Source organism: Prinia subflava, chromosome 6 (genome assembly GCF_021018805.1).
Source record: "Prinia subflava isolate CZ2003 ecotype Zambia chromosome 6, Cam_Psub_1.2, whole genome shotgun sequence".
NCBI lineage: Eukaryota > Metazoa > Chordata > Aves > Passeriformes > Cisticolidae > Prinia > Prinia subflava.
The window spans coordinates 10630969-10648062 of record NC_086252.1 but is presented as its reverse complement, the minus strand read 5'-3'; the positions used below and the strand labels follow the sequence as shown (position 1 = coordinate 10648062).

The 17094-nt window shown below is 41.3% G+C and overlaps 1 protein-coding gene across 2 annotated transcripts; it reads left to right on the top strand.

Moving 5' to 3' along the window:
* The first annotated feature begins 4941 nt into the window (after positions 1-4941).
* STK17B (serine/threonine kinase 17b) lies at positions 4942-17094 on the top strand. 2 transcript variants are annotated; one of them, XM_063400205.1, is made up of 8 exons: positions 4942-5082; positions 7137-7290; positions 10873-11085; positions 11980-12124; positions 12378-12504; positions 13372-13420; positions 14770-14949; positions 16403-17094. In XM_063400205.1, exons 2-8 carry the CDS (start codon positions 7169-7171, stop codon positions 16683-16685), a joined length of 1119 nt encoding a protein of 372 aa, XP_063256275.1. In that variant the 5' UTR covers positions 4942-5082; positions 7137-7168; the 3' UTR covers positions 16686-17094. The 2 variants fall into 2 exon arrangements, with proteins under 2 accessions (XP_063256275.1, XP_063256276.1); XM_063400206.1 differs by having other exon boundaries at positions 4958-5082; positions 7134-7290.

Below are 17094 nucleotides of genomic sequence, written 5' to 3'. Positions count from 1 at the left end.
GATACAACTTTTGATAAAGGTTAAATCATCACAACCAATGGTGACTCCTTTTCAATGCGATGGGCCAAATCCCTAATGTTTAGACATATCAAAATGCAGGTTTTTTGGTTTTGGGTTTTTTTGAGATACTTTATGTTTGCATTACGGTTGTGTAAGTACTATGCATTTCCACAAAGACAAGGATTGATGTCGCATTTCCAAAGCTTACTTAGGGTAATTAGAATATTCTCAATGACCAGGTAGCTTTAGCCAAGCTGATGTAAGTCTTGATTCCATTCACACTCTAATGATATTATCCAAAAGAGTACTGTGTAAGAGGGTGGGAGGGTTTCATGATGGGTTTGTGTACCTAAAAGTTGGCCTGTTTTTTACGTAAAAGGCAAGACTATTGAATGAATCAATATGAGAGTCAAAAGAAGAATCCCTTGTGAGTTTTCTTCTTCCATGTGGTTACTGAGATGGTAGGAGTTTTATATAAACTCGAAGTTCTAAGTGAGAAGACAACTCCCGTGTTGAACCATACTGGTTCAATAGTTCCATACAGCAGGACATTTTTCTGCAATGAGTCTGCAACACTCAGGAGACTGCTGTTTATTATCAGCATTGCAGGGAGGAGGGGAATTATGATAATATTAACTACATAAATCACATTTGGAGGATGCTGCTTCTTTGCACGCTGTTTTTCCTGGGAATGACATAGCCTTGAGGGCATCCATGAATCCTGATCAGCAAGGCTGCTTTTTGAATAATTGACTGAACATTTGTACTTATAAGGGCTGGTACAGTATGGAAAGGGAGGTCTTTGGAGGAGAAGAAAGTAATGAGGGATGTGGTGTGGAATACTGCTACCCCCAAGTCAGTTGATGTTCCTGCCCTTGCTAGGTTACAGGTTGGGTTATTCAGCATGTTTGAAAGTGTGTAGTTTTACAAGTTTTTGTAGTGGGGATGCAGGCATCCAGAATCTAACAGGATTATAGGTGCATCTTCCTCATTTTTGACAATTACTTGATATAATTTTATACCAAGTTCTTTGTTTTTAAAGAATTTCAGGCACTGAGAATACAGAGTGCATATTTATTTCTAAGCTTTAAGTAGAACACGGTGTATTTTTTAATCCTTTCCATACTTTTCAGTTAAGTGTTCACAAGACTGTATATCAAATACAATTCCAAGTTTTTCTATCTTTCTACAAGCCAGTTTAAGTTTCATCTGAATTTGGTACACAACTTTCACAAAACATTAAATGGGGAATACATGCTTCAAGCATTAATATGGTTTCCCTCCTTTTCCCCATTTACATTGCATTACATTTCACGATTTTTTTCTCCAAGGCAGAGGGAACAGAGAGAAAATATGTTGAGTGTGTTACAGGGGCACACAATGTGTGTCATTGTGCCTGGCTTCAAGGAATATACTATAATGTTTGACTGCTCGCAGATTTACATAATTTGAATACAGGACTGTTGTGTTGTATTCCCTGTTAACTCAAAAACATTTGGGGAAAAGAATTTTCTGTGTATAATTTTATTTTCATACTGATCTCTATTTTGTTTAAGACCATGTTTCATCATGAATTCACATAATTAAAATAAATCTTCTTACAAAATCTGCTTTGTAAATCATCTCTTTTATTGTGCCTCTGAATATACTGTAACATCCTTTTTTAAGTGAGCACCTTTAGATCATTCTTTTGCAGCCTTTAAAAACCTTTAGAGAAACCACAAGATACCCTTTCTGACATGTCCTTTGCTATGTGATTTCTGGTGGCCTGTGGAGTCTGGCATATTATAAATCATGATTTTGGAAGGAGAAATTAAGGATTCTGCAGCCATATGCAACATAATTTGAATAAGAGCTACATATGGAAAGAAACCCTATGACAAACAAAGCCCACAAACAAAGCCCCAGGTATCACATCCAACACATTGGAGAGGCCCAGGCTTCATGGAAGAGCCTCTGCTTATGGATGGAGCATCACAGCTGGCAGCAAAACACTTCCTAGCAGTGGCTGTAACACAGGAAAGCTCTCTTTTTCCCAGGGAGATACTTCCACGGAAATGATTTTTTTTTGTCTTTAATAAAAGTCACTGACCCCCACCAATTATTTCCTTCTACTTTTGTAAGGGATCATACTGGTCAGAGTGAAACTGGTCTTTAATCAGCTCTTAGGCAGGGCTTCTCCCCATCACGATACAGGCCAAGGAGAATGGTTAAATGGCAGCTTGTCACTTCTGTGTGTTACACAAACTGTCTGGAGAATCTGATAGCGAAGTGATATTTCCATTTTAAAAAAACTTTTTCTAGAAGGTGATTTTGCATTCTCTTGCTGCTACTTGAGATATGCTGCAAGTGAACCTGAGGCATTGAAGGAAGGCTGCTGTGGAAGAGGCGAGGCTGTGGGACTGGAGCCCTTTCAGAATCTCTTCTCTGTAGTCATTCCTGATGCCAGACTCCTATTTTCATCTGGGTCACTGATAAGTGATGCCACGTCGTGCACGCTTTCCCTCCGTGTGGCCTGCAGCTTGTGCTGGGTGACACCGAGGCAGTGGTGGGAGCAGTGCCTGGGTGGAATCCAGAGATTCCCACTGCACTGAGTGAGGATTGCCTTGTGTGAGAAAGTGGTACAGAGATTTTGGCACTGGTGGGAATAAGATTTTTTTTAGTGACCCATATTAAATAAAAACAAGTTGGAGAAGGCTCACACACTCTGAGCTTCCAGCTGTGCAGCTCTTAATGTCGTGTGTTTGTCCCCACCTCAGTGACACAGCTGCCTGCTGAGGAGGGTAGGCTGCCATCTCTTCACTCCAAACATCCTCAGCCCATGGCAGACCTGAGCTGAAATCAGCATTCCTTGAGGGAGCTGAGCTTTTCCCACAAGGCTGGCTCCCTAAAACACCCGTGGCTCTGATCACCGGGCGCTGTGCATCACAGCCGTGCCAAACGGCTGCTGGTCAGTGGAAAGAGTTCTTGCAGGGAAAGCCTCTAAAGGCTGAAAAGAGCCAGCTTTGTAATGGATACATAATCGAGGTAAGCCAGAGAAGAAGTAACTAAGAATGGGAGTTATGAAGCTAACACCTTTAATTACTATTTTTTAATTATCCCAAAGGCCAGGTGTATACATTAGGAATAATGATAGTTCATGATCCTGTACTGTTGTGACCTTCAGCCTACCCATTCCCCCTTCTCCACCTTTGTTTGTCCTTCTCAGTTGTAGTGTATCTAAGTAAAATTCCAAAGTCCTCAGGGTGGAGTCCTGTCAATTATACCCTTCTTTAAGTGCCATTCATGTTTCTATGGCATTACATAAACAGATAATCAAGAGTACAATAACATGCATGTCATGAAGCATTTTTGGTATTTACTTGGTTTTCAAAACTTTACAGGAAGAGCACAGCAAATCCTGAAGAGAATCAGTAAAGACACAAAAGCAGCAGACAAACATAAGCACTGTCATTTACTTCCTGGCACCATCTGCTATAATAACCTAAAGCATTTTAATTGTGGGCATGATTTAAATTTACTCTGTGGCTCATTTGGTATGTTTGGAATGCTGCCTGCTTTTCATACTGCTCAAAGAGCACTTCTCAACAAAACCAATCTTGTCCACATGTTATATTTTTATTTGACAGATGTATTTGAAATAATGTTATAATCAAGGAAGGGTATGATCTGGAACCCTGCAGAGATGGTGGAACTCTGTAGGAGAGAGTAAAGACTGCTTTTGTCAAAAGTATCCACAGATCAAAGTGCTAAAGAGCCAGACGAAAGTTCAAGCAAGCAGGAGTTACATGTTTTTAGTAGGTACCTCAGTGTGCCAGCTACATGATGTGACATATTCTAGAGTCTTCAAGAGTGCTTTCTGCTTTCTTATCTTCATTTATATTACTTTCATCTTAATGCAAGCCTTGCTGTGACTGCATGACTTAGGCACTGTAATAAACACAGCAATTAGCCATTTCACTGGCAGTGCCATGGCACAAACAGAATTAACCCAGTAACTCTGATGGTGCACTGCTGAAATTAAATACACAAGTCTTAAACTCTTATGCTACATTAGTGTTCCTGCCTTCATGACAAATATATTATGAAACGGATGTTTGCAAATTTCTAGCTCGTTGGATTGTTTCCGAGGACATCAATTTGACAAACAAAGTGCAACTATTTTAGAATTCTTTCTAACTTCAACTTATTTCTGAACCATGCTTTGGGCTATTTTGAGACCTCGGAAAGAGTCTTTGAAACCACAGGTCAGAGTGTTCTTGTGTGTGTGTGTGGGCTTCTCACGATGCTCTGAAGACCCTGCTTCCAGTTGCGTGCATGACCAAGAGATTGCCAAAGGTGCTCCGTGCGAGCCGTGTACTTACACGGAAGCGCTGGAAGCGCTCTGTTCCCGGCAGCTGCCGGTGAGAACTGCTTCACCGCTCGGTTTGTACCCGCCTGGGCCGGGGCTGTGGTGGCTGAGCCTTCGCGGTGCGTCACAGGCACAGCGGGACCCACACGGCGCCTCTGTCCCCCCACGTCCCTCCCAGGACGGAGCGCTAGCGCTGCAGACGCGGCTCGTGTCCCCGGCTCCCCACCGCGGGGGATGCACGGGGTGGGACCTGCCCTGCACCTGCCCCGCTGCCTCCGCCGTTCCCCGCTGCTCCAGCGCTCGGGGATGCAGCCGGCGCACCGAGGAGCCTTCGCTGCGGGGTTCGGCTGGCACACAGCCCCGGGACGGGGACGTGCCATCGGTGCCTTGCGGCCCGAAGCGGCGGCTCCGCGCACCCCACGAGGCGCGGACACGAGCGCCAACACCCGCAGCTCCCTCACGGCCGGGCCGAGCCAGCGCGGGCGGCACCTGCTGCTGAGGCTGGGCAGCCGGCAGGGGGCGCTGCCCGCACGGAGGGCGCTCCCGCCAATCGCCGGGCCTCTGGGCGCAGCGGCTGGGCGCGGATTGGCTGTTCCGCCGAGTGGGCGGGGCCTGGCGCTCGCGCTGCTGGGGCAGCCGCTCAGCCCGGGTTGCGCCTTTCAAACGCCGAGAGGCGGCGAGAGCGTGGGATCGGGGTTGTGACGGACAGCGGCCGGCGGCGGCGGCCAGCGGTAAGCGTGCCCGGTCGGGGGGAGCGGGGAGCGTGCTCGGCCGCGGGAGGAGCGGGACTTGTGCCCTGCCGGGGTCCTGCTGCGGTGTGCTGCGGGCTGGGCGCGGTGGAAGCGCCGCGCTGCCTCCCCGCCCGGTGCCGGCTCTCGCGGCGGCAGCGCGGGGGTGCCTGTGAGGGGAGTCGGGGCTGTCCCGCGGGGACGGGGACGGGTCTCGCCCGGCCGCTGCCGCCCTCCGGGGTCCTTTACTACCAAATATCTTCTTGGCCCGGACCAAGGACTCGACGTCTTTGGAAAAGGTTAAAGGAGCTGACTTTTTTTCCCCTGTTAAATTTCCCTAGTTTAATGGGAAGCCTTTTTTTCTATAGTTGAAACTAATTTTTCTAAGTAGATTACGTGCCTCTTTGTGGGTTTCTGCTTGCTATGGATATGTGTTCTTCTCTATTCTTGGTGACACTGAGCTTAAAAAAAGGAGATGTGTTGTTCTCCGAGAGAAACAACGTCAAGGCAACGTGATGCAGAAGTTATGCTTAATAATTGCTCTTTACGAATGATCATGTAAAATGAAAGCTTACGTAATGAGCTCGGTAATGGTAATAAACTTGATAATGGTAAGCTCTTAATCAGTGAGGTCAGTTATCGAGCACAAATGGTTTTCTGCTGAAGTACAGCAGGAAGAAGATACAGTTCAGGAGTTAGTTACCGAGTGAGCACAGCCCAAGGAGACTCATGTAAAATTTCAGACATCAAAATAGTCCTCTTAAATGCTAAACTGTCATATGACTGGGGGAGAAGGAATGCTTGCTTGTTACAGTGAGTCAAAGACTTGTGTATTCGATTGTATTGTGGCCTTTTCATAATTTCTTAAGCTATTTCCTGCGTATCAGATGATGTTTTGAAGATATTTTTAAACTATGTAGTTTGGGTCTTTTTCCTGCTAAATTATGTACAATGATTTGAATCCAAAATAGTTCCAACATGAATATCCATGTTCCATCCCACATGGGAATGTGAACAATGCTGGATGGGTACTGAGTTACATTTGGATCATAACTGGTTGGAGTGCTCCCCCAGAAGTGTCTGACAGTGCATTTCTCTCGTTTGAACTGCACGTGTATTTTTGTGAGTTTGCTAACTGTCTCTGAATTGTAATTTGCTGTATTTTTTTCTTTCACTGTTAACCTTCTCTTTAACTTAAAGAAGCCATCAATTACTACTTCTGGTATCCTTCAGTAACCTTTTTCTGCCTTGCTTTTGCATTTGACCTGAAGAGATGCTTCAGGCATATAAATGTGAATACCAAACCCCAGTATTTTTATTTGGTTTGGTTTTGTTGGTTGTTTTTTTTTTCACTGTGGGTGGGTGTATCTTCATAATGTGCTGTTCTACTGGTTTATTAAGGTAATTTAATCAGGATTACTACATCATTTGATTCTAAATGATTTGAACTTGCAAAGAGGACCTTGTCCATTCATGCTTCTCTCTGACAATTAACTCAGCCTTAAAAAGGAAACTTAGAGAAGTTATGAGTGAGCCTAATAACAAATGTGAATATTCCCAGTGGGAAAAGAACCCCACTTTGTCCTGTTGTTACCTGTTCCTGCTGTGTTGCAGTTAACAAACAGGAAGGGGTTTTGGTGCAGTGCCCCAGGAACGAATATCTGTTAAAAGTGTAAACTTAAAGGAAGTGTGAAATTTACCCAGAATCCAGGGAAGAGTTTCAGAAAGATTAAAAAAAGGTACATCTCATTAATAGTTAAGTAGATATTAGCATTTTTATTAGAACTAAAGCTTATCCCTAGTATTTTATGGATATGCTCCAGGGAGAAAAAAATCCTTAACTTATCTCGAGTGTTTACATTATTAAATGAGCATGTCTTGATTAGTATTCCTTTCAGGTTCTGTTTTTACAGTGATTAAATGTGGTGTTTTCAGGCTGCTACTGTACAAACTTCTGGCTATTCTAGTTTTATAGCCCTAAACTCATAACATTTATATACCTTCCTGTGCTGTAACTGTGGAATTTCCAAAACTCTCTAATTGCTTTGCTTCAGCAGGTGGCTGGTGGAATAGAGACCTGCTCTTGAGGATGTCAAGGAGAAAGCTGGAGAATAAAAGCCTTTCTGGCTTGTTGGCCACATCTCTGCACACACCAATCAAGACAGATAACTTCCACAATTTTTATGTGCTTGAATCAAAAGAGCTAGGAAGGTAAGATTATTCCTATTTATTTTATTTGAGCAAGAGGCGTTTCTGCTGTAAGAAAATTCTCTGTACAATAAGCAAACTTTTATGGTAGTAGATGAAGAATGAAGTGTCCCCTTCTTTGCATCACAGTGGGTTCTTTAGGGACCAGGGAAAGGGACAGTGAGGCAAAAGTTTCCAGCCTTTTCCCTGCCAGGAAGATCTGAAGGGTTTTCATAGGCATGCAGATTTGGGTTATCTTCCTTTCCCTGCCTGGTCTAAACAGATTCCAGAGGCATGGCCTAAACAGGAGATGGCATAGGGTGATACTGTAAGACAAAGAATGAGGATTTTGAGGTGGTGGTTCCAGGTGTTTGAGTGAGTTTTCTGAAGTCCAGAAAACAAAGACCTTTTCTCTCCCTTTCCCAACCCAAGCAGTTAGGCTGAGTTTCAAACAATCTGCTGTTTCAGAGCAGTTCTGCAGCCTGCTTCCCTTGCTCTTGCTTGCACCAGTAAAATAGGGAATAACAAAGCACCCAAACCCTTGGTATTTATGTTTCAGACATACAAGTGAAGTGTGTTCTGAAATCACTGGGTTAATTCATACCTTGAAAATGCCCAGTGAATTTCGTGTAAAGCCATGCAAACGTGCTGCTGTGGCTGGGTTTCCAGGCTCCCTGGACAGAAGTGTGCTGGGTCAGTCTCACAGCTGGGCCTTGCTGTGCTGCATGAGGATCCTTTGCACCTGCAGCTCGTTTTGTCAGCAGAGATGCTCCTCTGCATGTGGTCTGTGAGCTCTTCAGCCTTCATTGTTCTCTTGGGGGTTTTTTTCTATTTTTCTAGCATGTGCTTTATCTGGTACGCTTTTATAGAAGTGCACATTGCAGCCCATAACTTTCTTCTTTTCTTAACTTTTGTCAGCTCTGCTTTTGAATTCTAAGCTCTACAGAAGCAGTTTATATGCAGCACCCTCTAGAACTCAGGTATTGTTCCAACGCTGGATTTTCCACCTCTACATACTTGTGAGATGATGTCTAAAGCAAACAAAAGTGTAGATTTTTTGTGAATTCCAGGACAGAGTTTTTAATTTTTTTCTCTGCATGCAAAACCAGGCATAACAAAGTAAGTGCCAAAATGTGAAGAAAACGGAAGCACAGCTCTGTTTTACAAACATATTTGTGATTTCTCCTGGCCTAACTACATGTGTATTTTTTCATGTTTTTAAGTGTATAAATGCTTTTTAAATGATGTAAAATCTCTCTTTTCTTTGTAAGCTCTCTAAAGGATTCAATGTGCTTTAATTTTAACTTGTACTTTTCTTTTTCCTGCTGAGATTATGTAGTAAATAGTTCCCTTGTTCTCTGCTTAAGCTTCCCAAGCCCCATTTCTTTCTCCCACACCCTTATCTGTTGGGTCCTTTGCTGTTTAAGACACTGACTCATGAGGCTGGCAGGTTAGGTTCTGTTTAGTGGGTTAAGCAGTTCTGTCCCTGCTGTGTGTGGGGCTTGGCTTCTTCTGAAGTAGTTAAATGTCTGTGGTTTTGGAGCTGAGATATGAAAACATCCTGGAATCAGTTTTTCTTGTAGAGCTGGGCTGTGAAGGGGGATGGTTACGCAGGCCAGGCTTGCATCAGTGCAGCACTTCCGAGCTGATGGTTTTGTGTTTCTGGAGTAATTTCCACAGCTCTGAAAGACTTTTTTACCTTATTTTTTTGCCTTACTTTTTACCTTAATTGGCACCCTACTAATAAACAAGTGGAAATTCTTCCATCTCAAATCTTGGAATATCACTGACTCTTCAAATCTGTTCAACCCACAGCAATCACAGGGAAGATGTGCCAAAACTGCTGGGGAAGATCTCCGTGTTCTCATGAAACTTAACTGGTTCCCCTTTGTTAATTTTAGGGATGCTTTGGTGGCTGGCAGGGTTGATGGGATGCTAAAAAGAGAATGTGAGCTGGAGGGAAGAGTGTTTTCATCTTGGGTATATTATGAAATTGAGCTCAGTAACTTCAAATGCTGTGCAATAATGGGCTGGGTTCACCATTGGGGAAGAACGTGGCCATTTCAGGCTCACACACAGTTCCTCACGGTGAGGAGTGTGCATGTGTCAGACTAAATAACTTTCAACTCCAAAGTTTAGTGCTTTCAAAAAAGGATAGAGAAAATATACAGCTAACTGATGTTGAAATAAATGATGACAGAAGGCCTGTTTTGTTGAATTTATTTTTAAATCTAGCACTGTGATTCAAAGTCATCTTAAAATACTTAATAATTCTGGCACTTTTGTACAATTATTTGCAAATGAAAATGGATTATTTTCTTGAAATGCTCATCCCTGTTTTGATTAAACACTGAAGTCTAGATATTTTTTAAAAAAATACTTTTTTTTTTTTTTTTTTTTTAAGAAATGTTCCTTTTAACCACTGGGATTTTTGCACCAGAAAAAAGGCAAAGCCTGCAAGGCAAAGTGGTGTTTTCTACTAAAGAAGCTTTAAAAAACACAGATAGCTTGTTCTGAGCTGTTTCATTACGTTTGTTCTTAGTATGCTGTGGTAACAATAAAGAGGTGGCAGGCTTTTTTTTGAAAAGATAAATGTAGATTGTGCACTTTGTTTATAGCTTGGTACTGTTTTTAGAACTTTATTCACAGTTTATTGCAGCCTTTCAAGTTGTTTTTTGTAAATAAGGTTTCTTGCACCATTGGAAAACACTTTGCTTGTATGCATTTCTGGTGATAGAGTATTAGTGGTCATAAAATTGGTTTTTTCAGGGGTTTATAACTTGGCTTAAAAAACCTGCATTTTTTCCTCCTAATTTTTAAAAGATCAGCTTGATGCTTTAACTGCAGTACGTGGTTTTCTTCCAACAACGTTTCTTTGCCAAAATACGGTTTTGTTTCCATATCTAAACAGTTGACTCGGAAATAGAGCAGCATGCTTTGTCTGACTGTAATTGAGGAGGAGAATGCTGAGTAGTGGGTGCTTTTCTACTAAGATGTTTTGAAACATTTTGCAGATACCTGGGATTTTTGTAGCAGTACTACATGGTTTGTGGAAGGAAATTCTCTTTATGACTAACTTTTTTTCTCTGAAAACCTCCTGCCCCACCCATGCATTTAAATGTGCTTTGTCTTCCGTGTGCATTCTCTGCATTTCACAGGAGTTTGCTTTGTTTATTGTTGTCCTGTCGGTGTTGTAATGAGGTTGAGGGTTTTCTAATACCTCGCCAACCTGAACAGCCTTACAGGACCTCATGGCTGGCCCTGCTTTAGCAAGAGGTTTTAGAGACCTCCAGAAGTCCTTTCCAACCGAATTACTCTGTGACCTGACAGCGGGAATGTCCCTGTAACCTGATACTCTGATTTCATGTTTAGCTGGGCTGTGTAAGGGGAATTTTACTGGGTCTCACCAGAGCTTCATCCAGTTTAGTATCCTTACACAGTGCCTGCAAGAGCACGTTCAGGAAACAGTGTAAGAGCAGGCCAGGCATGGCATTTCCCAATACATTTTTTTTTGTTTACATTTATTTGTTACGTCTTCTTGTTTCTGATGTTAATTTATGCACTTTTTATTTCCTGCATCTCAATGTTTTCCCTTTTATTTCGTAGAGGAAGATGTGCTGTGGTTAGAAAATGTGTAGCTAAATCCACAGGCCAAGAGTATGCAGCTAAATTTTTAAAGAAAAGAAGAAGAGGTCAAGACTGCAAAGCAGAGATTCTGCATGAAATTGCTGTCCTTGAATTAATGAAATCCAATCCTCGCATAGTTAATCTCCATGAGGTCTATGAAACAGCAAATGAAATCATCTTGGTGTTGGAGTAGTAAGTATGCCTTCATCACATGTTCCATGTTTGTAGGAACAAATCTTTCAATATATTCATTTTTTTGCATGAGTCACCTGAATGCCCAGAAAAATTGTAACCGTACCCTGTATACATTATGCTGCTCTTTTATCATAATATACTTGATATTTTTTCCTTTAAGGCTGTTTCAGACAAGCTGACTGGCAATAATGTTCTTGGGATACCATAGAAGGTCCTCAGTGCTTTGATGGAACTTAAATCACACACAAAAAAAAGTCACTGATAGCATGTACACAGATTTCAAAGAGGTTGAGCACATCCATGCCTGTGAATTTCAAGTTAGCATTTGACATTTTTTGGTAATTGAAGACTCACAGTTACTTTTGTTTGCTTTGAGCTCCTAAATTTAGTGGTTTTGTTGTTTCAAAATGGCTTTTGGAGCAGTTTCATTAAAAAATCCCGTATTTCTTATACATGTTCCCAAAGCTTCTTACTAACTCTGAAAAATAAATTTAATTTGGGAATTGAATTTGAGTTATCTATCATATTTGTTGTATGTGTAAACTTTTATGTGGAATGTAAGGAACAAAGATACAGCCTGTGAAGTTAATTCTTTCTAAGCTTTAACTTTTATGTACAAAGTATTTGAAGTGCTGTTAGCGGTGGTCTCCGTACACCATGATATATTCTTTGGAAAATTTGAAGGAATTTAGCTAGATTCTGTCCTAAAAAGCTTTCTTTCCCCTGGAGCTGGATGGCCCCTAAAAACATATTATTTGTTGTTCTAGGTATTCCCAGCCTCTCTGATATTACAGATATATTTTACATAAATAGGTGCAATTGAAAACATTTTTCCTCACTTAAACTTCAAAATTTACACTTAATACATAGGTGTTCTTCAATGTGTTTCAGTGCTGCTGGAGGAGAAATATTTGACTTGTGTGTCCCAGATCTGGATGACAGAATTTGTGAAAGGGATATTGTAAGGCTTATAAGGCAAATACTTGAAGGACTTTGCTGCTTGCACGAAAACAATATTGTTCATCTGGATTTAAAGGTGAGGCTGCAGCAGGCTTTGTTTTAGCACTGTATCTTCAATTTGTTATGTTCATCAAAGTCATTTGTTAAATACATAAAAAAGATGAGGAGAAAAAAGAGATTAAATGATTTAAAAGCATAGAGATTAAATGTTTTTAAATAACATTAAGCAATGAGAATTGCATAATAGAAGCTAAAGTGTCATTTAGTACATTGGGCTTTTTTTTCAGATTGTATTTTATTAATTAGAAATGCAATATTTTCTATTCTAGCCTCAAAATATTTTGCTGAGCAGCATCAATCCTCTTGGTGATGTAAAAATTGTAGATTTTGGAATGTCCCGGAAGCTTGAGAATTCCAATGAACTGCGGCAGATCATGGGAACAACAGAGTATCTCGGTATGGAAGGGCTGCTTCACCACATCTCATGGGCTTTTGAGAGAACAGGGACAGTTCATGTGCACACTGAGCAATTTTCAAACTGATAAAGAACATCACAAGACAAGGCAATAATTTTTGAGCTGCTCTTTTTAAACAACAAATACTTGCACCAGAAAATCCTGAATTACATCAAGTAGTGCACCTCTCAGTTTTATACTGTAGTATTTGCTGTGTTACAGGCTGTTAAGTTGTTCTGATTAGAATTGAAATACAACATTAGTGTGCACAAAGAAGTGTTCTTTGAATTAATGTAACATCTTTAATGTTACTCAATATGATGATTTAATGAGATGAAAATGTTCCTTGGAAAGGGAAAGATTGCTGTTAACACTTGGCCCTCTCTGAGGGACAAGTTTCCTTCATGACTTGCCAACACTCAATGTTAAGAGCACTTCAATCTGCAGTGAAGCACTTGCTACCTAGCCTATGCTAACAGCACTGATCCTGAAATTGGCCTGGCCAGCTTGTTCTGCAGTTCCTACGTGCTGAAGGGTTTATGCATTCCCCTTAAAAAGCTGTATAATTCAAAACCTCTTAGGAGAAAATTGTATGTGCACACATCTGTTTAGAACATCTTGAAACTTGGATAAACTTGAGGCCATGCAGTGCCACTTTGGTGTGAGCCAAGTAAACATCCGTGTCTAGGCAAATGGAAATAACTTTTTGCCACCCTTGTGGCTTGGAAATAAGAAACCTAATTATTGAAACTACATGTTGAGTCTCATAATAATGGTTGGCAAAAGAATGCCAGAAATGTGGTGTATGATACAAGGTCATTTGAATAAGGTATTTATTAAAGCATTTTTCTTCTCCCCATCTCTTCAGCTCCAGAAATCTTGAACTATGATCCTATTACTACAGCTACAGACATGTGGTAGGTTTTGTCTTCATTTTACTTAGGTTTGGGGGACTCCTTAACAATTTAAGGGCCTGATGCTGTTTCATCTGGCTTCCAAGAATCCCCTTGGGATTCTTCTTGGGTGGGCTGGCTGAAAGAGGGAAGGAGGGATGGGAGGGGAAGAAGTCCTCAGGATATAACTCAGGGCTTACATGGAGTTTATGGGTCTGTTGCACCCTCAGTGGGGAATGCAGGTGGCTTCTGAGCCTGTGGAGGATAGGTGTTTGTTCTGAGGGAATAACATCAGTGGCTGGGTAACATACTTCAGGTATTACTTCCTCGTGGATGACATGCTTCAGATATTAGCTGCTCTAGGACACTTCTCTCCCCCCTTCTACATTGTTAAATATTTTTACACAAATTGTAAGAAGGATGTAAACTTCCTACTTCCTATTTTTAGAGAAATAATCTGCAGAATGAATCATAAAAAAATAACAAGTACCTTGAATTGACCCACAACTTTTTATGGCGTTTTAATTTTATGAGCTATGTGAAAGACTAGCTTTCAAATGTTTCCTTTAAAACATAAAATCTTCAGCATCCTAATTAAAATGCATTGTTAAAAGTTGCCAATTACTCCTTTGAAATCCTCAATTCATAACAGTAACTAAGTCTGTTCATGAATGTTTTTTAATCACGTGTTACTTGCCTGCTTTTGTGGGAAGACATAAAAACCCCCTATTGATGTTTTGCTTACAGTGACAAACCCAGCAGCTGCATGTTTCCACACTGTAATGAGTACTAAATTCTGATCTATCAGATCACAAAAATGTTGTTATTATGCTTCAAGAAACCATATTAAGATTTATAATATATTGCATGATTGTGGTACTCATGTTCATGTTCTTGGGAGAAACATCTCAGCTAGAGGAGATTGTAACACAATTCAGATGTCAAATGTACACAGAGGTTGATTAAAAGTCTTTGCTCTGTCAGCCAGAATCGCAGTGAAAGATGGGGTTTATTTGCATGCAGATTAGAATGTCTGTCTTTTTTGCAGCTCTGTCATCCAGAATTGCCACATGTCCCAAGAGTGGGCTGTGTAAAAGTACTGTTCCCTTTTCCTAACGATCTTAGTAGGAAGAAAAGGTACATTGAAATCAAACAGTGTTCAGAAATCCCTTCATTCAGATATACACACACACATCTTTCCTTGTGTATGTATGAGCAGTAGTGGCTGAATCACATAAACTTGAGCTGTAACATGCTTGCTGTAATTCTGAGTGCAGATGTGTCAGGCAGTTGGCTCTGCAGCACAGTAAATACATGCAAGGTGCATCGTGTCAGATTCTCCAGTGGGTTTATATGCTGTGTTCTTATCTCAGGAACATCGGTGTCATCTCGTACATGCTGCTGACACAAGAATCTCCGTTTGTGGGAGCTGATGTTCAGGAAACTTACCTTAATATATCTCAAGTTAACGTGGATTATTCAGAAGAAACATTTTCATCAGTTTCACAGCCTGCAAAAGACTTCATTCAAAAACTTCTCATGAAAAATCCAGAGTAAGTAGCACACTCCTCCAGGCAAGAATCCTAAATTTATGGAGCACCTAGAAAAAGTGAATGTTAATTTATGTACTTAATGTTACTAATGGGATCAGTTGGATATTTCACAATGCGTTGGTATTTTTAACCAGATATTTAAAAGTGCAGGCTTATGCTTTTCCATAATGTGTGAGGAGAATCTTGGATTCAGTGTCTAGCTAAAATTGTCAGATATTATTTTTACTAATTTTATGGACAATGTCATTATTAGTCAGGCTTGTTCTTTGAGGTTTTTTAAATGTTCTCAATCTAAAGTGAAAATTTTTTTGGAGTTGAGGCAGACTCACCTTACCTCTGCATTCTTTGGTAGTTCAGACTCCAGTCAAGACATTGCAAAGCAGCTGAGCTTTGAGAAATGACTGGTCAGGTGTTATTGATTGCAGTGCTAGATATTGTCACATGTGGTGAGGCAGTAATCCTTGTCATCTTCAGAGAGCCTGCAGCAGGCAGGAGTGACCCTGCTTGGCTGAGAGGGGCTCTTGGATAGGAGGTGATTCTTGGGAAGTGGCTGCTCTGAGGCAATTAGGACTCATACAAAATCATGTCTGAAGACTCCTTGCTGTCTTAACATTTCACATACATGGTTTGTCAGGATCTGAAATGATTCAAAACCCCAGTATCATGGGAGAATCTTGTCTTTCATGTTTGTGGAGCACCTAGAAAAAAGGAATCAAAGATGAAGAACCTGCTTTGATAACTCTTAGTGTGGACCTGTGGGATATTTGACATTCTGTCACAATTACTGGTTGCTTTCTCCTGGGCATCTCAAGAGTCTTCATTATATCCTCAGAAGAGTTACACTTTTCTGACTGAAAAATATTCCCATGCTGTGGTGGAGTTAGGGACAAGTGGGCTCTATTGCCTTGGAGGCAGTTTTCTGGCAGGTTCTGTGGAAGTTAACAATTAGAACTTGCAGTAGCACTGTACTAAGTTATCCAGAGGAGCAGTTTTCTAAGGCTGGTTCGTTTGGTAGGATGCACATTTTGAAAGGGTTTATGCCAGATGAATTGCAAGAGTAAAACACTAGAAAATATCAAGAGTTGATGACATCCTGTTAACTTGGCTATCCTTGAAAGCATGACGACTGAATATTCATGAGCTTCACTATTTATGGTCTGTATAAAACATATGACTTTAAAAGCAAAAGCAAATGCCCATTTATGTGTACCATGCTGAAAACATTCCCAGGAACTGCGATCCTTGTTCTGATGAAAGCTTACCAGCTTTAGAGAAATCCATCAACTAAATTGAGATGCATGTAGCCAATACTTAACTGGGTTTTGTAGCAGCTGGGGTATGGGGGAAAACACACCAGTATTTACTCTTCAGTGTCAGTTTTGCTTAGGATTTTTAGCAGCAGAGCTATTTCAGTGACATTAACTGGAGCATCTTTCCCTTTCTCCTTCCGAAGGGACAGGCCCACTGCAGCCGACTGTCTCTCCCATTCGTGGCTGCAGCAAGGGGAGCTGACGCTCCTGTGCAGCCCTGAGGAGACCTGCTGCTGCTCTCAGCTGCCAGAACACCCCACAAAGTGCTCAGAAGAGTGGAGTGTGAAATCCAGCTGCAGTGGCAGCTGCAGCACCAAGGAGGACAAGGAGAACATTCCAGAGGACAGCAGCACGCTCTCCAAACGCTTCCGCTTTGACGATTCGTTGCAGTATCCCCAGGACTTCATGACAGACTTCGTGTGTTAGTGTGTAATACAGACTTTGTCTGAAGTTAATTCAGCAGAATCTCTTCCAGTGGTGAAAAAAGGGTTCTGGCTTGCCAATTCGTGCAGCATTGGCATACTGGAAATGCACTTTGATTCTTTTATGCTGGTGCCTCCTTTTCTATCCATTGCTGGCAGTGGATTTAACTCCTGAGGAATTGGAGTTGTTGCACCAATAAAATGAATTATTTTTTTTAAGAAGATATAATTAAATATTTTTGCACTTTTCAAGTTCTAGTCAAAAGGTGATGCTAGAGTGAACAAACTGAAACTTGCAAATGAGTTTAACCATAGCCTTTGCCAAACAGCGGTTGAACACATGCATGCTTTTAAGACTACCCTTAGTAAGAAATTGGGAAGGAAAGAAGGGAATCTGGAGTTGCTTGCTACCA

Excerpts from the sequence above, each read along its gene's own strand:
- STK17B (XM_063400205.1), top strand. The coding sequence starts at position 7,169 with ATGTCAAGGAGAAAGCTGGAGAATAAAAGCCTTTCTGGCTTGTTGGCC. Across the intron at positions 7,291-10,872 it reads GAATCAAAAGAGCTAGGAAG|AGGAAGATGTGCTGTGGTTA; the intron begins GTAAGATTATTC and ends TTTATTTCGTAG. Across the intron at positions 12,505-13,371 it reads GGGAACAACAGAGTATCTCG|CTCCAGAAATCTTGAACTAT; the intron begins GTATGGAAGGGC and ends CCATCTCTTCAG.